The following is a 23,895-nucleotide window of genomic DNA, read 5'->3' as shown; positions in this document are numbered from 1 at the left end:
TCGCTGGAGAATCCCACTAACGGAGACTTCCTGCAATGGCTTCAGTACAACGCAGAAAATGGTATCAGATCAAGTGGTTTGCGGACGATGACACGAAAGAGGAACGGCATCTCATCATGAAGCTGGATCTTCTAATTGTTCCATATGCCTTTCTTGCGTACTGGACCAAATATATGGACCAATCCAATATAAGTAGGTCATCCAATGAAATGAGCCATACTGAACTAGACTAATCGTACTCGCAGACAACGCATATGTTTCGGGTCTTTCAGATGATTTGAACCTGCGCGGTAATGAGCTCGTCCATCTGCAGACAATGTACACCGTTGGCGCAGTTCTAGGGCAAATCCCTTTCGCCTATCTCTTCACCAAATTTCCAATGTCCTGGGTCATTCCGGCTTTGGATATTTCATGGGGAGTGTTTACGTTACTGCAGTATCGAGTGACCTCGTACGGGGAGTTGATGGCTTACCGATTTCTCGTCGGGTGGTTTGAAGTATGAAATCCTTTCTTTGATTCTCCTAATCTCTTAACTGAGCAAGTCAGGCTGCATTCTTCCCGGGCATGCATTACATTTTCGGTAGGTAAGACCTGCAAGTTCTGAACAACGGAACCAACTCACATTTGCCACACAGGATCTTGGTATCGCGGTGATGAAATCGGCCGGAGAGGCGGCTGCTTTTATGTTGGCCTCACCCTCGGAACATTGACTTCAAGCTTAATCCAAGCTGGGACATCGGCAAGGCTTGACGGCGTCCATGGTCTGGCAGGGTGGCGATGGATGTACATTATCTGTGCAATCATCACCATTCCCATTGGCTTACTGGGATATGTAATCTTACCCGGGACTCCTGACAAGCCGAACAGATTAGTCCTCAAACAGGCGGACATCGAGCTGGCCAAAAGGCGGCTTCAACGAGCAGGACATGGTGTACAAGAACATTTCCGATGGAAGGCGCTCGTGAGCATTGCTGGCAATTGGAAATTTTGGGCTTTACTCCTGCTAGATATTTTCTTCTGGAACGGAAGCATTAACACCACTACAGGAGGCTATCTGCTCTGGCTGAAAAGTCTCAAGAGATTCTCCACCAGTCGCATCAACGAGCTCAACGCGATAGCTCCAGCATTGGGGATCTTCTACACACTCTTCATCTGTTTTTCATCGGATCTTTTGTTCGGTCCAGCCTGGGCTATCACCATCGCACACACTTGGAACATCATTGGGCTGGTGATACTCGTCGTGTGGGATGTTCCCCAGTCCGCGCTCTGGTTTGCATTTGCCACGACCTATTCGGCAGTCGCTATGTCCAGTGTGCTCTACGGCTGGGTTAACAGTCAGCTGCGATACTCCGCTGTTGAACGAGCGGTGGCACTGATCATTTTGAATGCTGTCTCGCAATCAACGACCGCGTGGACGCCCTTGCTCGTCTTCAAGACCGTTGAGGCTCCCCGATTCACTAAAGGGTACTCGTTCGTACTCGGCAACGCCATATGCTTGGTTATACTGGCGCATGTCATTCAGTTCTTCGCGAAACGAGAGGAGTATGCACTCTGTCACATTTTCATTGATACGTCTAACAGACCTACAGGAGAATTTCAAAAAGAGCAGGAGGCAACTCCGACGTCAGCGACTCAGATGAAACGAGGGATATTGAACCTGGTGATAGAGCAATCCTGCAGGTGTATCCAGAGAAGTAGTCACCCACGTCGCAGGATGATAGACTTGGCAGATATGCAGCCTGAAAGTATGTATGCAGGGCCGTGTGTAGACGAATGATGGAACTCTACTGAATGCAGGGGAAGTTATCGGGCAATCGCTTGCAGTCATGGTTTGGAACTATTCTGGGAACGTGGCACACGCTATGAAACAAGATAACCTCGAATCAATGAACTTTTTCCAGCGATGGTTAAAACCCTATCCAGGGTGACTCCACAAACCCATGTCGCAATATCGGGACATATGATGATCAGCACAGATGATGGAATCGTCACCGCCACACACGCAATCTGTAACCACCTACATGCGGCGAAAGAAACCATCCATACAGTCAGGCACAGAAGTAGTTATCAAGCAGGTTATGAATGTAGTGGAGATAATGACGAATCATGTCGTGGAAATACCTCGTAATGGCCCTTCTTCGCGTGCATCTTGCGTGATGATAACACGCAATGGCGAATGGATGCGGGGTCATGGCAAGCTACGACCTTCCCCTTGAAGAGGTTGAGCGAGAGAGGGAGTATAACTACTCTTCACCGAGTTGGATCAGCGAGCTCAAGAGTTGACAGGAACGCTCCAGATCGACAGACAAAATGGGAGATAGCGCGGGCACTGCTTCCACTGGCCGGACTGGCCAAAAACACATTCTGCTGAATGCATTTGATATGAGCACCGTGGGACACTTGTCCCCCGGCCAATGGAAAGTAAGAATGGAGCTGATTCCTTCTTCTTCTTCTTCTTCTTCTTGGAAACCTGACTGACCTAACTGTGCACAGAACCCCAACGATAAATCCGCCACCAAGCGCAGCCTGGAGTACTGGATTGAGCTGGCGAAACTTCTCGAGCGGGGCGGAATCAACGCCCTGTTCCTGGCTGATACCTTTGGAGGACATGACACGTACCAGGGGAAGCTGGACGAGTGCATTCGCCGGGCGGCGCAATGGCCCGTGACTGATCCATCGATTGTATGTCTTTGCCCAGCCCTGAAGCACAGCACACTGCTGACATTGACTGCGCAGCCCATCTCGGCCATGGCCGCAGTGACGAAGCATCTGACCTTTGCCATCACCTCGTCGACCTCCTCCGAGGCCCCGTTCCTGCTGGCCAAGCGGTTTTCGACACTAGACCATATGACACAGGGCCGGTTTGGGTGGAACATCGTGACCTCGTACAAAAAGGCGGCGTTCAAGGCTATCGGGCTGGACAGTCCCATCGAGCATGATGAGCGGTACCGGCAGGCGGACGAATACCTGCGCGTGCTGTACAAGTATGTCAATTGTGCCCTTTTTTTCTTTTCTTTCTTTTTTCTTTTTTTCTTTTTTTTTTGCCGCTGACGAGCTACCCAGACTATGGGAAGGCTCCTGGGCCTCGGACGCCGTCTCCCCGGATCCGACGACCGACTCGTACATCGACCCAGACAAAGTGCGCACGATCAAGCACAAGGGGAAATACTTCACGCTCGAGACACCCCACATCGTCGACCCATCTCCGCAGCGGACGCCCTTTCTCTTCCAGGCGGGCACGTCTGCAGCAGGCTCGGAGTTTGCGGCCACGCACGCCGAGGCGATCTTCGTCTCGAGCCACTCACCAGCGGTGCTGCGGCCCAAAGTCGACCGGATCCGCCAGCTGGCAGCGGAGAAGGGGCGGGATCCACGGTCGATCAAGGTCTTTGCGACATTCACACCCATCCTGGGCCGCACGGACGAGGAGGCCCGGGCCAAGTACGAGGAGCTGAAGAAGTACGCGTCCGTGGTTGGGGGGCTCGTCCTCTTCAGCGGATGGACAGGCATCGACATCTCGCGGATCCCGCTGGACCAAGAGATCACGGCGGCCGACTCGGCAGAGGCGGGCCGGATCGTGAGTATCCTGGACGCGTTCACGACCACGAGCAAGGACATCCCGCGCTGGACGCCGCGGGTGGTGGCGGAGAAGGCGTCGATCGGTGGGCTGGGCCCCGTGGCGATTGGCAGCGCGGCGACGGTGGCGGACGAGATGGAGCGGTGGATCGTGGAGGCGGATCTGGACGGGTTCAACATCGGCCATGTGTCGACGCCGGGGACTTTTGAGGATGTGGTCGAGCTGTTGGTTCCGGAACTGAGGAGACGAGGGCTGTACCCGGAGCAGCCGGCGCAGGACGCAGAGGCCCTGACCGCGCGGGAGAGGGTGTACGGGAAGGGACAGCGGGGGCTGCGAGCAGATCATCCGGGCAGTCGATACAAGTACGATGTATATGAAGATGATGCATGAGAGAGAGAGAGAGAGAGAGAGTACTCCAGGTGACGGGGTAGATTGCTCTTGTGCTCTTGTGGCAATTGTCAGGATGTCGTGCCCCAATACCAGTCTGATATCTGCACCACGTCCCAGGAATGCAAACTACTCGAGACTCCATACTTGGCCAGATAAGGTGATGGTCCCTGTTGATCTGAGAGCGAGTCTAGATTGGTCTCGCCCATCCAGACTCCACGAGTCGCAGGTTGACTGTCTCCCTTCCATCCTTCCGCCGTCCCTAACCCTGTCCTCGTTCATTCTACTCGAGATGAATGATCTCTCAATCTACCTAACCCGCTGTCGACAGGACGATCACTACGCACCAGACCCGGTAGTGGGAGTAGCAGTAGCAATGCAAAGACCAGCCCAGCCGCCTTCCGCGCTGGACGCTGTCACATTACATTGCAACACTTCCCCCGCTGCATCCTTGCATGATGCAGGAGTCCTAGCTGGCCAGTCCACCTCCAGTCACCGACACTCCACAGTGGACGAACACTGGTTCGATACGTTCTTAGAATACTATCTATATTTTACGAAGCAAACTCAGTATGGATGGTGAGTTCTCGAGTATTATCTATCCCGTAGAGATGATATTCCATTTATCCTCTATCCACCATCGCTTGGGTTGGAAAGATATATATATAGAGAGAGATACATATAAAACATACATAACCAGAAGAAACAGATGGTACACAGACCGTTGAACCTTGCATAACAAACACCAACTAACAGTCGGAAAAGAGTTACGACTACTGTCAAAGCATTTACACAGCGTACGGATTCCATTTCCATGCATTCCCCTGTTGCGCCTCGGCGCAGCCATGGTCATCCTCATCGGTTGTACGGAGTTTATGTCTTTGACGATAAACGGGAGGTGTGTAGGCGTATCCGTAACTGGCCATAGCTTAGATCACCACCACTCAAGTAAAGCATCAACTGCATCCCGCCCTTTAGTCCTAGCTTTAGTCCTCCGATGGTGGTTCTCCTGCTGCTTGCTGCGTGTCTGACTCGATTGTCGAGGGCTGTGATAGGTACAGACGCCGTGTTATAGGTTAGTGTGTTTGTCTGTACATAGAACTACTGGTGGTAGCCTTTGGTGGTCTTTACAGGGGGCCAGGATTAGGCATTTTCCACGAGTCGATTGGGTAGGTGATTGGTTATGGGGTCTGTGGGAAGATACAGATCAGGACAGACAAGATGACCTAGTAGGTATCGGCTATTCTGAAGAAGCGAGGACATGGGTATGTATCCAGGATATAAGATAGTCTGGAGAGACCCAAGGAAGGCGGTCGGTTAAAATAGGAATCTGAGAGGGTACGCGTCCTCCGTGCTCCGTACCTTGGAGACCACGGAGCACTTCCCCTCAGGGAGTGGAAAGGTTAGCTAGAGCTGCAGTCCTTCGGCCGAGACAACCAACGCTCATTGTAGTAGCCAGAGAATAAGCCAGGGCCCAAGGCCAAGGGTCAAGGGTTCAGAGCAGGTCAAGGCCAGAGCAAGGCCAGAGACAAAACAGCTTGACCTGGGACAATCTAAACAGTCATCAAACCATTTCCGAATATCAGGATGGATGTGGCGTTGCACAGCGCACTGCACATACATTGTTAAAAGCCAAAACAGCCTCAAAGGCGTCAAGGGCTCAGGGCACTGGGACTAGGAAATGTTCAGGCCACCTGTCACACAACTGACTGCGGCAGCCACCCCGATCTCCCTCGACAACGCCCCCCGACTCCGACAGATTGGTGCTCCCGGCAGTTACTCATGGGGCTTAGCCTCATGGGCCACCCGTATTCCTATCCTATCTACTATCTCGGTTCAGCTGAACTCTAATGGGTTTGCTCCCAATCCACAGAACGAACAATCCGCTTCTCATGCCCATCATTACTGAGTTAATAAATAAGGACTCGGTCAACGTATGGGTGTCCGTTCAGACTAACTGTATTCATCCTAGGCACCGGCCAAAGAGGCTAAGAGGCTAGTCTAGAGCTCGAGCTAAGAGGCCCGAGACCAGAACTCTCCAGCTCTGATTCGCTCAGCGCTCGGCTGCGTCTGTGTGAACCATGGATTCCTGGCCTGTGGTCACCGGGACGAATACTGGAGCTCATCATGTGACTGTATTCCCTCTCTCTCTTGTATTCCGTCTCCGCGGTCGGGGTCGACCAGCAACCGTTATCCAGACTATGCGCATGAGATCATTGCTCTCTAAATGGATTCTGTATTTCCCATCTACTATGTACATCCGGGGTAATGAAACGAAAAGAAAGTCAATCTTCAATATTCAACAACAATGTGGGTGTGAAAAACCTTAGCGAAAGCAAACGAGTGGACAGGCCAGTGCTGCAGGTTGCAGGCTGCAGGCCGACAGGCAGAGTAAGCCTGTGGATCTCTGCGAGCTAGTTGTGGATGCACTAGCCTTGTAATGGAATAGTCCGCACTCTAAGAACGGGTAGTGAGACTTGGCTGAGAGGGCCCAGACAGTCTGTCTAACAGAGAAAACCCCGTTTTTGTGGTTGCGCTCGCTTCAGGCTACCCAGATTGTCACGAAGCCTGTCGAATTGTTTGGCATCTCGTATTGCTGGCCCTCTCTCTCCTTGTCCGGAGTAAATCTAGCATTGGTTATTGCGGGTGACTTTCTGGTAATCGGTCCAGTAGTGTTATCTCAGGTGACCACCTAACCTCGGGTGATGCCGCGTGGACACAACTAGCCAATCAGATGAGACAATGCGCCGCCATTCCATGGGGAGGCGAACCAGGCTCGGGGATTCGTTTGCCTTGGGCATCTGCCCTCCATGATCTTTGCCGAAGATGATGATTGATGATTCTGGTGATGCACGAGATTTGGCAATCTCAGGAGCATCCTTGGTCGTGCAATGTGCTGGAATTATCGGCCGCAATCCAGAGCATTCTTCTAGTGGGCGAATCAAACATGGTCAATATGATGGGATTCCACTGGGCCATACATACGACTCCTCCATGTAGACGAGCTGATTGGCATGCTGTCTCAGCTTACCGATCGGATGAACGAGACAATGATGCTGATGCCATGCATTTTTTTTTTTTGCTCCTCTGATACTGATAACTCGATTCCAGGTTGAAGCAATTGATCTGGCTCATTATGTCCTCAAGAACTGTCAATCTGGACTCTTGACGCAAGGAGCATTAGCCCCCTTTTCACCGTCTGTATCTTACCGTACAGAGGTAGGTACTTGTGTGGTAATCTCACATTGTCAGGTCTGTTGCTATCAGTGCAGTGCCCGCCGTCTCTGTTTTTTTCCCTCCTGGAGGCTTAGAGAATCCAGTAGTTTCAGACTGATCTTCAAAAGAATTGTACCTTCTATTGTAGATCAAAGTACAGTCTTGCAACCGATCGTCCATCGCTGCTAAGCTTAATCTCTTCTCCACCATACAGGAGTTGAGCAACATCCCCTGCTGGTCCTGGTCCGGTGGCCGTCCGATCGTGGACAGCTACTCCACATAACTGGTACTTGGGCTTACAGCTTACTTACAGTACGGAGTACGGAGGACTCCAGGTTGTTTTCCCCCCAATACAACAGAGAATGCGATCTTCTCTCTACTCCTACTTGTCGATTCCACAGTGACGGACGCTTATCAGCCAATCATCGTTAAGGCGGTCTCTTCGATCAATGGGGCCGTACTTTGTACTGGCATGAGAATAATACCAGATTACTCAAATACCCAGACGATACCCAGATACCTTACGGACACTGGACACTCCGTTGAACCGTGGAATGCGTAGAGCAATGGGGCAAATTAAGTCTCCAGTCTAGTCCAGGCCACCTAGATACTGTTAACCTGGGTCTTGGTTCGGCCTTGGTTCGTTTGTGGCCTTCTCTGTGGACTTACTTGGAGAGCCCTGTCAACCACGTTGTTGATGATCGGTCCCAGTCCCCTCTTTGGCAACAGAGGTCGATTCTTATTAGCCAGGAGATAGATATCTCCCTCCGACCTATCTCTGTATCTATTCTTATTCCTTGTGAGATAATAGTGCCGATTTTCTTTTTCTACAAATCACCATCTTCCCCTATTCTTTTGGTAGAGATGCATCATCTTCAGCTGAGATACACTGAAATAATCAATTTGGGCTCCTAACCGGACCCCTTAGGCTAGCTTTTACAGGTAAACCTCATTCTTCTTCGTTTTGTCGCCTCTTTTATTTTTATTTTTATTATTTCCCCTTTTCCTTTTTCATTTTTCCTTTTTTCCTCTCTTTTTTTTTTTTTACCCTCCGTTTTGTGGTCAATTTGTTTTTCCTTTTTTTCATTACCCTTTTCTTTTACTCCATACCTCCCCCGAATTACGGAGGAATTATTATTATTATTATTATTATTATTATTATTTTTATCGCACTTGACCCTTTCCAGAGCAGCACCCAAAATTTCCCGCCCGAAATTCCTCCCCCGCGCTGGCTAGACCCAGGTCGGTCGCTGGTTTTGACCGTGGAGTGGTCTGGATACTCACGCTTCTTGGGTTTGGGTTTGGTTTGGTTGTTGTGCTTGTTCTTGTTCAGTTCATTTATTATTTGGTCTGTCTGACCTGGTTTGGTCTTGTATTTTATTTTACTTTACTTGATTATATTTCCCCATTGCTGGCTGTGATTATCCTCTCTACCTTATATTATTCTTGTTATTATTATCACTGGCGCTGGCTCTGCCTCTTCGTTTCTTCCTCTCCTCTCTTCCACTCTGACTGTTCTACCTATCAGTGCCATCAGTGTCCTCCGAATAATACCACAATCCGATCACTTTCATCGGTTGCCATCACCACCACCATCGCAGCACAACAGTGTCATCACCCAGCATACCTTCATCCTCCCAATTCGCTGACTGTACCTCTGATTCATCGTCGTCAGAATCGAGTCCATTCGCGCATCTTGGATCGCTAATAATTACCGAAGATAGACTCGGCTACCATCGTATTCCTCTGATCGCGCGGTCGGCTATTGTCAAGACAATGCATGTCTCTGACGCCTGGTGAATTTCAAAATACCATCAGCTTCGTTACCTTTACATTCGATATCTGCTCTGCGCATTTTCAGGCTTGCGCTATACAGTCTTAACTTGATACAAGAGGTCAGAGTATGTCCTCGGTTTAAGCGTTGGGTGACCCTGAACATCAGTCGGGTACACTATCACATCAGACCAACCGCTCAAGATCTGGAACGAGGAACGGAACGGGATTCTTGAATCTCCTAGACGGGACGTCAATCTACGAAATCGGTATCTATTTGACGCCAAACCTCGATTTCTAAAGCGATCGCTCTCGCGCGATCCGCTCGCCCCTCCTGGATCCTCCAGACATCGTCTCTGGTGCCCTGTCTGGCAGTCGATTCTGGGCTGTTGGGGACGACAACGGATTGACCTCCACTCTGTCCCATCCTCCGGCCGCGGACTCGACGGCCGAGCTGTACCAACCCATCGCCTTTTCTCGAGACAACTCCGCCAACCTGGCTGCCCTCGCGATTCCTCCGCCGGGCATGGGGACGGCGTTGGGGGACTTGAATGCCCCACCGCCGTTGAACGCACGGCGGCCGGCGGCGCCCACGCTTCCCAGCTTTGAGCTGCCCCCGCCGAACTTTCAGATCAACGTCGGGACCCCCAAGTATCCGCTGCAGTCGAATACGCACCCTCCAGCTCATCCCAGTGTGAGCAGTCTGTTGACACCGCCGGCCTCGACGCAGGCCGGCGAGGTGACCGCTCCCAGCACGGCCGCGCCGGCGACCACCGTGTCTGCAACCTCGGACGTGACGCCCTCGTATGGGACGGCGTATTGGCAGGGACACAGCGGCTACGGAAGTACGCCCGGGCCGCGGCAACCGTGGACTGCGGGCAGCAACCAGTCATATCCCACGCGGGACTCGTTCTCGCCATCGACATTAAACCCATTGAGCCGAAATCAACCGACATCGCCCCCCGTGACCGAAGGCATGGCGCAACCCTACGACATGCACCACCTCCCTCCGTTCCAGCAATCGCTTTCCGTCCCCCCGTCAGGTCTCCCGACCGGAACCGCACCGCATCCCGCCATGACGCACGCCATGTTGGCCAGTCCCACGGGACTACCGAACCCCGGGCCCTCTCCGCACCTCCTCCCATCGAATGACCCCTACGGACCCAAATCGCAGCCGGCACCCGTCTACGGGGGAGCACAGCAGATCCCCAGCCCGCACCAGACCAGTTTCCCACCGTACGGACAGCCGGGGCTCGGCATCCATCCGCCGGGCCGCGTTTCGTCCACTCCGACCCTCTCGGCCACAGGGCCACCACCTCACCTGAACTATTCACGCCAGCCGTGGCCGTCGTACTCGCTGCCGGCGATGAACGGGCCGGTGATGACGAACATACACAGTCCAAACAGCCAAATGTCGTTGCTCGGTAGCATGCAACCAGGCATCCTCCCCGGTTTCAACAGTGGCCACGTGGCCAGCATGCAGCAAATGTACGGCGGGCACCCGCCGCACCCTATCCACCAGCCGGGGCCGACCAACGACCGGCCGTTCAAGTGTGATCAGTGCCCGCAAAGCTTCAACCGGAATCACGACCTGAAACGACATAAGCGCATACATTTGTCGGTGAAGCCGTTTCCATGTACGCATTGCGATAAAAGTTTTTCCCGCAAGGATGCATTGAAGGTTTGACCTCCCCTCGTATCTCATCTTCTCTCTGCTCTGGTGCTGACTTGTTAGCGACATATTCTGGTCAAAGGATGCGGCAAGGACGGGCCGAAGACGAGCACCGCCAGTGTCAAGGAGGAGGACAAGGAGGGCGTTGATACCAATGGGCACAGCTGATCCGTTTTCTACGAGCATTGTTCTCAAGGCGTTGAGTAGGGGACTAGCGATGATTTCGAGTTTGTCTTCCATCTCTGTCTCCCATTTCTATCCATCGATTGTTGTCGTTGTCGTTGTTGATGAACGACGCTATGGCGAATGTTGATATTCTTGCGTAAGGAGCGGCTGCTTGCACCTTAAGTCCTTGGTATAGGTTTGGATGATTCTAGCGTTGCAGTGTAGATTACTTGTTTCACTTATTCACGTCACTTGAGACAATCGCAATTGGATCGAGTCGATGGAACACCACCACTGTGTCGGAGACAAGACTAGCGCCTTCACAGATGATAGAGACGTGCCAACATCCAAGATACTATCTCTCATCAATCTCACAATGTTCCTTCTGGGTTTCCTCTCTCTGGCTCTAGCTCAACTTCCCCCCCGTCTTTTTCTACAACATCACCATCCTGAGCATCCCATCCCCCAAACTCAGCCTCGAACGTTCACCACGCCCTCCACCCGTCTCTCGACTCTCCAAACCAAAGGTCCACCCCATCAACACCACCGTCTTCGACTGGTGGCACTTTGACGCCGTCTCTGCCTCGAATCCGAATGCCTCCGGTGTGATCACCCTCTTCACTAGCACACCTACCGCATTCCCGTTCCTCCCAGGCAAGAGCAAGAGCAAGAGCAATACCGACTCCGTCCTCGCTGGCCTCCCTCTGGATCTCATCTCCAAATGGGACCGGGACCACCTGCGCACGCTAAGCAGATACATCCCTAGCGACAGCCGACGCAGCCCGCGGCGTTACCCGAGGGATCTGGCACGGGAGCGGCGTTTCCTTTGCTGGATCCGAGCGCGGGGAGTATCTGGTTACGATTGACGGAGGAGTAGGAGTCACAGGGTCGATGAGCCTATCTTCTGTTCCGTCACCCCATAGCTAGCAGCTGATGCTAGAAGGGTTGGGTATTATGATAAGGTGTGTTTCACTTTCTTTCCAGTGTGGGGTGTGGATGTGGATGCGAGGGGGCTACAGCTCATATGTCCTCCATATGGGCTGGAGCAGAACTGGTCGGATGGCCCGTTTGAGACGGCGGTGCGAACGTGGTATTGGGGACGGGAGAGGGTTGGCCCCTTCTCTGTCGTCTGGTTTGATATGCTTCCTGCTGGGCACGGCACCGAGGTGGTCAGTGGGTATGTGGCTGTTGGGATGGAGGTGGTGGTGTCTGTCCGGCCATGGAAGGACGGATGGCAGCTCCTTATCCGCCAGTGCGTGCGGATGTGCCGGATGGGGTTCAGGGTGTTTATAGGATTGGGATGGAGGTGGATGTGAGTGTGACCCTGGGGCCTATGACCCTGGGGCCTATGGCCGCTGGGGACGGGGAGGATGACGGCCAAGTGGCCGGGGAGGTCTACGAGGGAATCGGAATATTCGAGCATTTTGTTATGCAGTAATCATCAAGCCTGAGAAAAAGCAAAGAAAAAGCGAAGAAAAGCGAAGAAAGTCGGGTATATGAACAGACCAGTTACTGGCGGGCAGCCATCCACTCCTCCACCAACCCCCGGTAATCCTCCATCCCATACGGACTCAGCACCCTCCCGAAGATACCACTCTTCCTCACACTGCTCACCCCCAAATCATTCAGCAGCAGATCCACATACGGAATCGCATCAAACACAAAGTCCGGGTTCCGCTTCCCAAACCCGCCGGGATACCGCCACTTGCCAAACTGGGTATGCAGCGCCGTCTCCCACACCAGATCCATTTGCTCGCGCTTTTCGTCCAGCTTCTCGGCATCTGCATCTGCGTGGTCGTCGTTCTCGTCGACCGCCCGCAGCGCACGAGGACACCGCTCCGTCGTGCGCAACACGGGGCTCCCTCCAAAGAACGCAGTGATCCACAGCGCCTGCACCTGCGCCAGCAACGTCGTGTTGATCGTCATGGCAATCCCCATAAACGCCAGGGAGCGTTCCCTCGCCAACGAGCACGGCACCATGAAGCGGGCCAGGCGGAAGGGATGCGCGGCGGTGGCGGGGGCATCCGGCGCGAGCGGGGCGTAGTCCTTGGGCGGGGCGGGCTGGTTGCGCAGCCGCGGGAACCGACGGAGGATTTCTTCGTCGGCGGCGGCGAGGAGATCCGCTGGGATGGGGTCTGCGGCCCAGGGGAAGCCGCAGTCGGTCTCCAAGCCGGGCGGGAGGAAGTCGAGGTTGGGGGTGGCTTTCCAGCCGGTGGAGCAGATGAGGGCGTCGGAGGGGAGGTCCGTGCCGGAGGAGAGGTGGACGGTTCCCTGGGCGAGACGGGTGATGTTGGCGACGTGGACGCGCACGGCGCCGGAGCGGACCAGCTCGAAGAAGTCCGTTGGGTAGTTGAGGATGCTGAGGCCGGAGGCGATCCAGAAGGGGCTGATCCAGGGCTTGAGCTTGGCGGTCTCCGGGTGGGCGTCGTAGCGGTTCAGCTGGACGACGTCGTTGGCGAGGATGCGCCAAAACGCGTCGACGATCTTGCGGCCGAGCCCGGTGCCGTGCAGGAAGCGGCGGATGCGCGGGTAGCCGTCGGCGGCGCCCCAGATGCAGGGGCTGAAGAAGGTCAGGAGGCGCGTGGTGACCAGCTTCTCGAGCCACTTCTTCAGCGGGGTGACGTACGGCGGCGCCATCCAGACGGGGCCGTGGCCGTTCTGGCGGATGACCCAGTCGACCTGCGCGCCCGCCGTGGCGGCCGCGTAGACGGCGTCCCAGGCGGATTTGGTGCCGCCGAAGACGGTGATGCGCCGGCCGTGCTGAAGGAGCTCGGCTTCGTACTGGAGAAGATCGCGGCAGTGGAAGAGCGGCGCGTCGAAGGCCTCCTGGCCGGGGAAGTCGGGCAGGTAGGCCTGCGAGGTGATCCCGGTGGCGACGATGAGTTTGCGCGTCACGACCTCCTGGGCGGCGCCGTGGTGCTCGGTGCGCAACAGCCAGGTGCCATCCGGACGATGTTCGGCCGATCGCACGCGCGTGTTGAGCCGGATGCGATCGCGGAACTGGAAATGCTCCGCAAATCGCTCCAGGTACTGCTGGATGACATGGCCGGGGATATGCTGGCCCGGCTGGACGCCAAACGTGGCGGGGTCCATGGGAAAGTCGCTGAACTCGTAGGTGCCCAGCATGTTGTTGGACTTGAGGCCTTTGTACAGCCGATGCTTGGCCCACACGCCGCCAATGGACGAGGCCGCCTCCAGAAGCATCACCTTGCTGGACGGGTTGACCTGGAGATAGGTCTTGATGGCCGCGAGGCCACTCCAGCCTGATCTGTCAATGTCTGATCACGACGTGGGAGTGGAAGAGAAAAAGGCATACCGGCACCGATGACCGTCAAATCGACCGTCTCCATGATGGGCCACTCAATTGACAGTTCACAAAATCAATCAATCAGAATCAATTTGCTGCGTCAACTGCTGCAAGTCAGAAAAGGCAAGAAGGCAGAAAGTGATGTGTAGACGACAAGAGTCAGGCAACGGGACAGGGAAGGTGGATTAAAGAACGACAGGTGGGACACCAGGAGGGTCTGGACTTTTTTTTTTCTTACGTTCATCTGCTATAACGATGGATTCTGGATGGCTGTGCACCAAGACTGCAGCGTTCAAGCGTCGCTGGTTCGATGACGACTGAGATAGCGGCATTTGAAAGGTAACGGTCCGCGGGGAATTCTCCCTAGCCGCCGTCGAGAGATTAATTGTGGAGAGACTAGAGACTAGAGACTAGAGACTAGAGAACAGAAACGGACCTTGCAGGGTCAAGTATTGTCGCACAGCATGCCCAAAGACAGGCGATTTGTCCATGTCGGCATGGTGGGCGTACACCACTGCGAGGGCAGGGGAAGAAAGGGATAAGCAACGTGAAAGGGATAAGCAAAGTGCCAGTGCACAGATGGACCTCTGGACGGAGGAGATAGCCTGGCAGCACTCCGTACTTATGTTACTGTATGTGAGAATGCCAAAGACAATCCTTACTGGACTGAAAATTAGTGTGCTCTTAGTGTTTTTAGCTGCAGCACTGGCCTGGTGAGTGTGACAGAGTGTCTGTCTGTGAATTGACAGAGAACCCACTGTGTCCAGATTACTCCGTACAGGGTAGTGAAAGAAAGTATCTCAAATTGGGATCGTCGGGAAGAAAGGTCGTTCTATTTCTCTCTTGCAGTGGGAGCACCGGTGTTGTTGGCTATATGGCTGCTCTGCCTCGACCGGGATCGAGGACTGATTTTTATGACAGTGGCCGAAGCTGACAAAAAGCAGTTCTATTTCTTCTTCTTCTTCTTTGTCCTCCAAAATGACCTGTCAACTTTCTGTCAACTTTTCTGTCAAACATCATGGAATATGACACCTCACTTGACACTTCCGTTCAATGATGCAAGTGATGCTATCAGATCAGGGTTGCCAAAGTCGATCTTCGCACGCGCTTCCTCCTCTGCTCTGGGTTGGCTGTTGGCTCTCTTGCTCGAAGGAAAAGCCTCGTTCTCGCAGTGCTCCTAGTCTCCATCATGTCAGTGCTTCTGCTCCGACGGCTTCTCGGCTCTCGGCTGCCTCTTCGGTAGTCTAGTCTAGTCCTAGTCATATTAGTTTACAGAGTAGTAGTGCTGTCCGCCGATCCTCAGCAGGAAATGCCACATATCGTTCGCTGCACGTATAGGTCTTGATGGCTGAAGAACAGCTGCGTCTCCACATGGCCTCTGACCAGGATCGGAGCGTGTCACAGGCGGACAAAGTGTCAGACTACTGTTCTGTTCTGCACCTCGTCCTGAACAGTGCATTAGCATGCGGACGCCAGTAATCGTGACAAGAAGATAGTTCCCCCCTCCCCGAATCATCGCTCGCCGTTCGGTCAGGGATTGCCCATGACTCCAAGTCTATCAATCAAAGAGTGGTTCAGCCGTGCTAGTTGTCTTTCTACACATCGTCTGTGGGCGGGACCGGTCGGATTTTGAATGTGTGATACTCCATGTATATCTTCCTGGTTTCTTCCTCCCCCCCCCCCCCTTCGAGGGGCTATCCAACCCCAGTCATTCCTTTCCTGTCCTTTCCTGAACATTCGTTTCTTTTGTCAGAAGGAGACAGCTAAGAAGCTCCTGCGCCATCATGGGCGACAGCTTCACCAACGAGGCCTTTACGCTCCTTTCCCTCGCCATCGTGGTCATTATCCTTCGCATCGTCGCTCGCATCATGACCGTGGGACTCCACAATTTCCAACTCGATGACTACCTGATGCCTCTGGCCGGGGTGCGTTCGAGCACTCTGTACTACCTCTATGGACATCTACTGATACGACTACATGCAGGTGGTCTACGGGCTCGAAACGGGTGCGGCCTACTGCGTCGGGGCCTGGTGGAAAGGACTGGCCAACAACCACATGACGGATGACCAGCGCGCCGCCCTCTCGCCCGACTCGGAGGAATTCCGACTGCGAGTGGGCGGATCCAAGACGCAGGTGCTGGGGTGGTCGTTGTACACGACCCTGCTGTGGTTGTTGAAGGCGTGCATGGCCATCTTCTACTCCCGCTTAACGTATGTCTCGCCTCGTTTGGAGGTCGTCACTGACACCGACACTGACGCCGATACCGACGCTGACGCTGACGGGCAGGGCCGGTCTGATCAACATGCATATCCGCGTGCGTGTGGCCTACGGGGCCATCGGGGTGACCTATCTGATTGTGATTCTGTCGATCCTGTTTGGCTGCCATCCGATGCACAAGAACTGGCAGATCTATCCAAATCCTGGCCGTAGGTGCCACTCTCTTGAAAAGGTTGCTTCGACTGACGTGTTAGTACGCTGCCAACCCGCCATCGCGCCGCTCGATGTCTACATGACCGTCACGCTGAATGTCGCGACGGATATCTATCTCATTACCATTCCCACACCGGTACGTTCGTTTTCATATATATCGAGCCGTCCGTCTCACATCCATAGATGCTCTTCAAAGCGCGACTTCCCTGGCGCGAGAAACTCGAACTCTTCATCCTCTTCTCTGGTGGAATCTTCGTCATGGCTGCCGGGATCCTCCGCTGCGTTTTGATCGTCACAGTGAGTCCCCCTCCGGCAATACCCTGATTTCAGTCGGCTGACAGCATAGGCCGGCGCAAACGGTGCGTCCCAAGCCGGCAGCTGGGCCTGTCGCGAGACGTTCGTCGCCGTGGTCATCGGCAACGCCCCAATGATCTACCCCTTGTTCCGCAGGGCTGCGCGCCGCGCCGGCTGGTACATCAGTTCCCGCGGCCACTCCCAGAGCTACCCGGCATACCCGCTGTCCGAGGGCGAGCGCGGCGAGAACTCGACGCACCACAGCAAGAAGCGCCGCTTCCGGCACCCGCTCAGCATCCCCGACACGCATTGGCATACCATCAACGACGAGGCGATGATCCTGCCGACGTCGCGGCAGCAGCCGCCGACCTGTACGGCCAGCCCGCCCCGGGACTGGGACGCGTTGAGCCAGCCCAGCGCGGATGGGATCAAGGTGGTGCATGAGATGATTATTGAACGGAATGAACGGTGATCTTTTCTTTAGTTTGTTTAATGTATACCCTAATGTTCTACCATTTGTATAAGTCCGACGACCATTGTATAAGAGAATCATCAAGTCAAATCAACTTTCCTCCGGTCATAATCCTTCCGCCTCATCTCGACCTCCTGCTCCACCTGCGGGATCAACACCTCGTCGCGCGCCAACGACGCCTTGACGGGATTCCTCGACTGGAAGATGGCAGTCAGCTCCTCGAGCGTGCGTCGCGACGTCTCCACAAACAAAAACCAGATCACCGCCAGCTCCAGCACATCCCAGAAGATAAACAGCAGGTAGTACCGCCAGCCGGCGCGGGTGAAGGCGATGCCCGTCACAAACGTATTGTAGAAGTTGGCCACGTTGATGAAGAAATTGTTCATCCCCATGCCTTTGGCGCGCGACTCGTACCGCAGACACTCGACGGGGTACATGGCCTGGTTGGGCGTCCAGCCGGCCGAGAACACGAAGCCAAAGATGAAGATCATGGCGATTTGCGCGCGCGCCACGACGGCGCTCTTGGCGACGACGACGACGCCGCCGGTCTCGTCGTCGGGCGGGTCGACGTTGGTGGCGTTCAGCGCCGTGATGATGCTGAAGAGGAGGACCATCAGCGCCGTGGAGGTGAGGAGCTGCGCGCGCCGTCCGATCCGGTCGGTCAGGAGCGCGCCGAAGATGGCGCCGACGAACTGGCAGACGTTCTGCAGGCCTTGCAGGAGGAGCCGGGTGGTGTTGGAGGTGATGCCGGCGCCGGCCAGCATCTGCGGGTAGTAGTAGGAGACGGGGCCGTTGCCGGACCATTGTCCGAAGAAGGCTTACCGATCGTCAGTATCGTTCCGTTTGTCTGAATTGACATGAATTGACATGGAATGACATGAATGACATGGATTGGGAAGGACGAGGGTTACCCATGAGTATCACCAGCATCGAGCGGTAGCGCGTCTCGCGCGAGTTGAACAGCTCGCGGTAATCCCACCAGCGCTTGTCAGCCCCCGTGTTGGAGATATCCTCGACCATCTCGCGGTACTCGAGCTGCACGAGCGGGGCGTTGCGGTCGCCGTCGCCGTGGTACGTGGCCAGCACGCGGATGGCCTCCTCGTGCTTGTCGCGGGACACCAGCCACCGGGGGCTCTATTCATTCACATCACCATCCGGCCTCTGATCTAGAGATAGATAAAAAAAAAGAGCAGGGACGGACATACCTCCGGAATCGTCCAGCATAAGACCAGCACCAACCCCGCAAACACCATCTGCACCCAGATCGGAATCCGCCAGCTCATCGTCCCCTCGATCTGACTCGTGCGCCAGGGGATAAACGTCCCCGGGATGCCGCCGGCGAACCACAGCACGTTGTACAATCCCGTCAACGAGCCGCGCCAGGAAGGGTGCGCGATCTCCGAGACGTAGGCTGGGCCCGCGGTGGCGGAGGTCGCGACCCCGAAGCCGAGGAGGAAGCGGCCGGCCATGAAGCCGGCGAGATTGGTGCAGGTTGCTTGGACGATGGTGCCGAGGATGATGAAGGCGGCGCCGAGCGCCATGCCCACTCGTCGTCCTACGCCCTGTTAGCTTCGTTTGGACGCGAGTCCGAAAACTGAAAGGGTCCATACCCCGGAAATCGGTGAATGGCCCGGCGCAGAACGACCCCACGATGTTCCCGATGGTGTAGATGGCGTAGACGATCCCCGTCGACGGCGTGCCGGCTTCTGGATCAAAGCCAAAGTACTCCCGGTATTGTCGGTAGCTGTTGATGGAGCCCATGAGCGACCCGTCATACCCGTTGATGCACGAGTTGAGCGTGGCCACCGCAATGGCCCAGTATAACTACTCCTTCTTAGTCTTCCGTCGTTCTGCGTGAGGCAACAACAGAGAAGGGCTACCTTGAACATGTTCTTGCTCCATAGTCTCGGCTTCTGCTGGAAGGTTGCCATGGCCAGGGCGGCGTTGCTAATTCCCCGGATGTGGGCATCATCCGGGTAGTACAAGCCCTGCGGTGAGTCGTAGCTATTGAGTCGCTCCATGGTTTCCGCCTGAGACGACCAGAGGTCGTAGCCTCGTAGGGGCAGGAGATAAGCCAGAGGGTGTGCTCACTTGATGTAGCCTGTGCTTGATTCTAGCGTCTCGATTAGGCACAGGGATCTGGCTATATAGCCTGAGCCAGGCCAGTCGAGGTGACAGTGCCATCAGACTGAGTTCGGAGCCTAGCATGGTGGAAATGAAGACTAATATAGACATAATCTGACCGAGTCTTAAAACGAATTGCATATTGGCGGGGATATTGCCATGTTGGCAGCCGTCAGATACGAGCATGAGACACCATCCGCTCTTGGAGTGTTGGATCTCGACGCAGCTCCGGGGACCCCGCATTCAGTGTCAAATCTCTTACGAGTTACGACGCATTTCAGGCTGTGGATGATTTGATTCATCCGTCTCCAATTGGGATGCATGGGCGGTTTAGTCGGGACTTAGCACGGCCAATGCACGGACTGGCCCCGGTGCCACCTCGTGGGAAGCGACGCACTAGAATCGTGTTCAAACCTATTAATCTATTACCCCGTACTCATTAATGTACTCATTAATCGTACTTGGAAATCTCGTGGGAAAAGAAGGTGTTCAGCTACAGCGCCACCCAACGAGCGAACGCCTGGAGAAGACGCTTGGATCCTGTCTATTACCGATGAAATGCCTTGAATTCGCTTGACCTAACTGCAACTGACACGGGCATCGGTCCGAACACCCGTTTCTCTCAGTCTGGTCAAGGTTTATCGTTTTTTTGTAGAGGATTCAGCGTGGTCAATGACTCTTGCCACTGCTACTCGCACCTATCTGCTCCTTGACCATTGACCACAATTCCAGGCGACTCCATACAGTGCGGCCGAGAAGAGATCGACTGACTGCTGGGCAATCTTTCCTTGATTTGATGCTACGGGCGATCCCGGTGAGAATGGCCAGAAGGATGAGTCTGAGACCGAGACTAATGCACATCAGCCGCCACATACAACTCCCGTTGGAGTAGCCGTCCGGATAATGCAGGTACCAGGCCCAATGTCTCAATTGCTCCCAGGATAGACAGGACAGAAACTGGTATCATAATATCATTCATCTACATTAATATACATAGTACAGAGGCAGAGTATGCTACAATACGTACATAGTACACCGTCCAGTCATCAGCAAGCCATCGCGTCAAAGATCTCCCTCCTCTCCTGCGGCGTAATGGACAAACTCAACGTATAATACCTCCCCTGAATCAGCTCCGACGCTCCCTTGGGATTCCCCGCAAGCACCAACCTGGTGCCCCCAGCATACGGCACCGCAAACCAAACCGGCTCCCCGCGCCGATCCGCCCCTTCCCAGTACTCCATGTTACACGACATGCTACTCCCATACAGCAACGGATTGAACCCATTACAGACCGCCTCGGGGATATGCAGCACGTCCTCCAGCACGAGCACGTGCGAGCTGGCGCCCCCGTCCCGCACTGTCCGGCACACGCGTAGCTCGACGGTCCCTACCCCAGCCACCTCCAGCTCCTCGTGCGGATTGAAGATGTTGTTCTTGACGAGCGTCCGGCGCGGCATCGCCCGGTAGTGTGTGAAGGAGGCGCGGTCGCGCGCGTAGTGGCAGTTCCCCAAGACGATCATCCAGTCGTAGCAGATGCGGGATGCGGCGTGCGTCGTTTTGGTCCGTTTGCGCCGGTCGTCGTCGTCGGTGGTGGTGGCGGTCGGGTCGGCGATGGCTGTGTCGGCGTCGTCGGCGTCGCGGGTGAAGTCGTCGTAGCTGCGCATGGTTCTCATGGTGTTTGTGCTCTGCGGCGCCGGAGAGGTGCGCATGCGCGAGGGGAGTTGGGGGTAACGGACGTCTTCCGTACTGGGGCAATTGGGCTCGGGCAGTGGATGGCGCGGTTGCTAAGGAATGCGCAACCTGGACTCTGTCAATTGTAACGGATGAACGGAAAAAAAGATTGCGCTGAAACCACCGTCGCAGCGAATGAGGCCTCTTGCCGGAAGCGGAAGACGGGCAGTATCTTTCAAAAGGAAGGCGGTAGAAAGACCGGCCAATCATAAACAAGCGGTGTGCGGAGTCGGATCAATCTGGCAAGCTGCTAACTGTTTCAGGTAAATGACCTTGTGCTGGTATACAATTTGTGCATGTGCAAAGTAGGCATATGGCGTGGAGATGGATTGGAGCCGTGTCTGTTGGCTAAGGAGCAGAGAAGATATTCGGACACTGCCTCAAATTAGAGGCCAGCTAGTATGCTGGTAGGCCTACAAGGAAGGAGCATCGGACTTATGCTATGTCTCTGACCATTTGACCAAGTGATAAGTAATTTGTTGCGCTCAAGCAGGAGCCTTGAATATGCTGGATATTTGTAATGGAGGCACCATGGACATGATCTGCCTTGAGATATCAGTCTGGACTAGCCGTGGTCGCAGACACGCTAAAGGGCCTAAAATCCGTCAGCTGACAGCCGACTTATATAGACTACTAGTAATTCCACCTATATAGGATTTTATTTTTCTCTCTCTCTCCCTAGAATGACTGGGACATCATTCATGAAAGGACATGATGGAGGAACTGCCAATTCGCCACGACTCAGATTCTTCTTTGAAAACTCATAGTCAATTCGCATACAGCCATGCATCCCTCCTGCCAATTATGTATGCAGCGAGTACTTTGCCATCACAGGGTGGTGCGCTTCTGCCGCTGCTGGGGACATGTTGATCACGTTGATCATGTTCAATGTCTTGAATGAGGTCGAAAACGCTCTCCTGCCTTGGATTTGGGCCGGGATATTCCTGCTGTCGAGTCTGGTGAGGGCATACTCTAGTCCTTGAAGGTGAAATGGTAAGCAGCAAGTGATCGATGACGTGGATGCGGTGGATGCGCTGTGAAGCAAGGAAAGTCATGTGCGAGTAGTCTACCGTAGACGACAGCCATGTAAATGTTTGTTTGGAGTCCTGCAGCAGGAGAATGGATGGATCTGGCCGAGTTACGTGGGGGCCGGAAAACCTCCTTTGACGGAAGGTCCAAACCTGAACATGTGTCAAGCTGCAGATCTTGGCCGGATCCTGGTCGTCATGGTCCTCTGTTCTCTGCCCGTGTGTTGTGGCTCGCATCAAGGCATCCCCCGATGGATTCTTCTGTCATTACTAGAAAGAGTACAGGATATGGAGTACTACACAGTAGTTCAAATACTCTACTCTACTCTACTCTACTGTACTCTACTCGTGCTACTCAATTTCCTGAATCATGACTCGATGGAAGAGCACTAACCAGATCAGAACTAGTGGTAGACCTGCCTCCTGCCTCCTGCCTAATTCGGACTGCCCGGTGCGACGACGATCATACTCCGTGCGCCCCGATTCCTATTCCTACGACAGAACGAGGAACTCTTGATTTACATGCCTGATCTGGAGCCGAGTCCATGACTGCATGACTGCAGGCTTACAGTGGCGGAAACAAATTCCTTCAGGCCGTGATGTGTCACAGTGTCATTCAGCGTTAAACTGGGGTAGTACGGAGTAGTGCAGATGAATATCCTTGACAAATCCAGTAGGACGAACCGACTGGCCTTCTGACTGAGCCGATATTGATGATCGTCCAGCTAGTATATGTCGTGTGAGCAAGGGGCCCGTCGCCGGGATTTGCGTGTACAAGAAGTACGGAGTACAGACTCGCATTATTGGTGAATCAGTAAGAACGTATGGATTAGTTACTACCTTGTGGGATCCACCGAATCCAGAGGACATACAACAGAGTACTTACAGTAGACACAATGCCACGCCTCGGATTTTGACCCTAGAGCCCCACAGTTCATCATCTACCTCTTTGAGATACCGACGGTTTGGTCCTGGATGGATCCTGTCGGTCGATCATGGCCACAGCCAAGTCCAAGCGGTCCCTACTCCGGAGATCTGTGGACTGCCATAGCTCGGGAGATAGCAGACTGGCGCGGTCATAGTCATATACGTTGGTTGGTATGGCTAGAGTGCTAGAGTCTGATCGCTCAGGACTCCTCGGTCGTGAGACTCGTTCTCTGTAATGCCGTTCATTTCCCATCTGAGGCCTCAACATAAGGTTCAAGGACCGAGCCCAACACTACTGGCTGGGAATCATTTCCAGCTGTTCCCCGTCAGTGCAAAGGAGCAGAAGCAAGAGAAGCCAGTGTCATTCCTGTTCCGGCTAGATTCGGGCTCCTCAGCTGCATCCGAATGCAAAAAGACCAATGAGACCTCCGCAAAACAGCCCAGCTGAGTCGGAAGAGCCGAGCTTTGACCGAAAGAGCTGCACCCACGGAAGCAAACAGACGCCCTGATTGTTGGAAATATCCGCCGGACGATCTGGAGCAGCGGATTGGTTGGAGCTTGAGACGGTTCTGACCAGGTCTGGAACACCAAAAACAACCACAAAGAAAATACACTTCCTGTTCCATACGTCTCCATAGGGATCCATGTTCTCCGCGAGATCCCGTGGATATCGGTACTTATGTCCGTGTACCGTTTCATCGGCGCTCGAGCATGCAGTTCGAGGTCAGATCTACAGAGGACTCGGTAAAACATGAGGGCATACCCAACTTTCCTATAAAATCCCCCAAAGTACCC

At 54.3% G+C, this 23,895-nt stretch overlaps 9 protein-coding genes across 9 annotated transcripts; 6 read left to right on the top strand and 3 right to left on the bottom strand.

Annotated features, from left to right (window-relative positions):
- Window positions 1-35: 35 nt before the first annotated feature.
- AFUA_6G01930 (putative MFS transporter Seo1) lies at window positions 36-1,777 on the top strand (the record flags this gene model as incomplete). Its single annotated transcript, XM_742791.1, has 4 exons — window positions 36-192; window positions 246-496; window positions 547-580; window positions 636-1,777. The coding sequence occupies 4 exons, from the start codon at window positions 36-38 to the stop codon at window positions 1,775-1,777; spliced, it is 1,584 nt and encodes a 527-aa protein (XP_747884.1).
- Window positions 1,778-2,310: 533 nt separating this feature from the next.
- On the top strand, window positions 2,311-4,462 carry AFUA_6G01920 (xenobiotic compound monooxygenase, DszA family; the record flags this gene model as incomplete). The annotated part of the gene is made up of 4 exons (XM_742792.2): window positions 2,311-2,421; window positions 2,494-2,682; window positions 2,737-2,984; window positions 3,064-4,462. The coding sequence occupies 4 exons, from the start codon at window positions 2,311-2,313 to the stop codon at window positions 3,962-3,964; spliced, it is 1,449 nt and encodes a 482-aa protein (XP_747885.1). The 3' UTR covers window positions 3,965-4,462.
- Window positions 4,463-9,476: 5,014 nt separating this feature from the next.
- AFUA_6G01910 (putative C2H2 finger domain protein) lies at window positions 9,477-10,790 on the top strand (the record flags this gene model as incomplete). Its single annotated transcript, XM_742793.1, has 2 exons — window positions 9,477-10,631; window positions 10,686-10,790. The coding sequence occupies 2 exons, from the start codon at window positions 9,477-9,479 to the stop codon at window positions 10,788-10,790; spliced, it is 1,260 nt and encodes a 419-aa protein (XP_747886.1).
- Window positions 10,791-11,067: 277 nt separating this feature from the next.
- Window positions 11,068-12,103, top strand: AFUA_6G01905 (uncharacterized protein; the record flags this gene model as incomplete). Its single annotated transcript, XM_742794.1, has 3 exons — window positions 11,068-11,165; window positions 11,263-11,642; window positions 11,772-12,103. The coding sequence occupies 3 exons, from the start codon at window positions 11,068-11,070 to the stop codon at window positions 12,101-12,103; spliced, it is 810 nt and encodes a 269-aa protein (XP_747887.1).
- Window positions 12,104-12,293: 190 nt separating this feature from the next.
- Window positions 12,294-14,137, bottom strand: AFUA_6G01900 (uncharacterized protein; the record flags this gene model as incomplete). The annotated part of the gene is made up of 2 exons (XM_077804923.1): window positions 12,294-14,050; window positions 14,104-14,137. The coding sequence occupies 2 exons, from the start codon at window positions 14,135-14,137 to the stop codon at window positions 12,297-12,299; spliced, it is 1,788 nt and encodes a 595-aa protein (XP_077661059.1). The 3' UTR covers window positions 12,294-12,296.
- A 446-nt stretch (window positions 14,138-14,583) lies between these two features.
- On the top strand, window positions 14,584-14,811 carry AFUA_6G01880 (uncharacterized protein; the record flags this gene model as incomplete). Its single annotated transcript, XM_742796.1, has 1 exon — window positions 14,584-14,811. One exon carries the CDS (start codon window positions 14,584-14,586, stop codon window positions 14,809-14,811), a length of 228 nt encoding a protein of 75 aa, XP_747889.1.
- Window positions 14,812-15,878: 1,067 nt separating this feature from the next.
- Window positions 15,879-17,290, top strand: AFUA_6G01870 (uncharacterized protein; the record flags this gene model as incomplete). Its single annotated transcript, XM_742797.1, has 5 exons — window positions 15,879-16,019; window positions 16,078-16,520; window positions 16,566-16,660; window positions 16,721-16,821; window positions 16,871-17,290. The coding sequence occupies 5 exons, from the start codon at window positions 15,879-15,881 to the stop codon at window positions 17,288-17,290; spliced, it is 1,200 nt and encodes a 399-aa protein (XP_747890.1).
- Window positions 17,291-17,370: 80 nt separating this feature from the next.
- On the bottom strand, window positions 17,371-19,311 carry AFUA_6G01860 (putative MFS lactose permease; the record flags this gene model as incomplete). The annotated part of the gene is made up of 5 exons (XM_742798.1): window positions 17,371-18,107; window positions 18,202-18,424; window positions 18,496-18,845; window positions 18,901-19,114; window positions 19,171-19,311. 5 exons carry the CDS (start codon window positions 19,309-19,311, stop codon window positions 17,371-17,373), a joined length of 1,665 nt encoding a protein of 554 aa, XP_747891.1.
- Window positions 19,312-20,460: 1,149 nt separating this feature from the next.
- AFUA_6G01850 (uncharacterized protein) lies at window positions 20,461-22,410 on the bottom strand (the record flags this gene model as incomplete). The annotated part of the gene is made up of 2 exons (XM_742799.1): window positions 20,461-21,198; window positions 21,967-22,410. The coding sequence occupies 2 exons, from the start codon at window positions 22,408-22,410 to the stop codon at window positions 20,461-20,463; spliced, it is 1,182 nt and encodes a 393-aa protein (XP_747892.1).
- Window positions 22,411-23,895: the final 1,485 nt, after the last annotated feature.

This window comes from Aspergillus fumigatus, chromosome 6 (assembly GCF_000002655.1).
Source record: "Aspergillus fumigatus Af293 chromosome 6, whole genome shotgun sequence".
NCBI classification, from domain to species: domain Eukaryota; kingdom Fungi; phylum Ascomycota; class Eurotiomycetes; order Eurotiales; family Aspergillaceae; genus Aspergillus; species Aspergillus fumigatus.
This window is presented reverse-complemented; position numbering and strand designations above follow the sequence as displayed.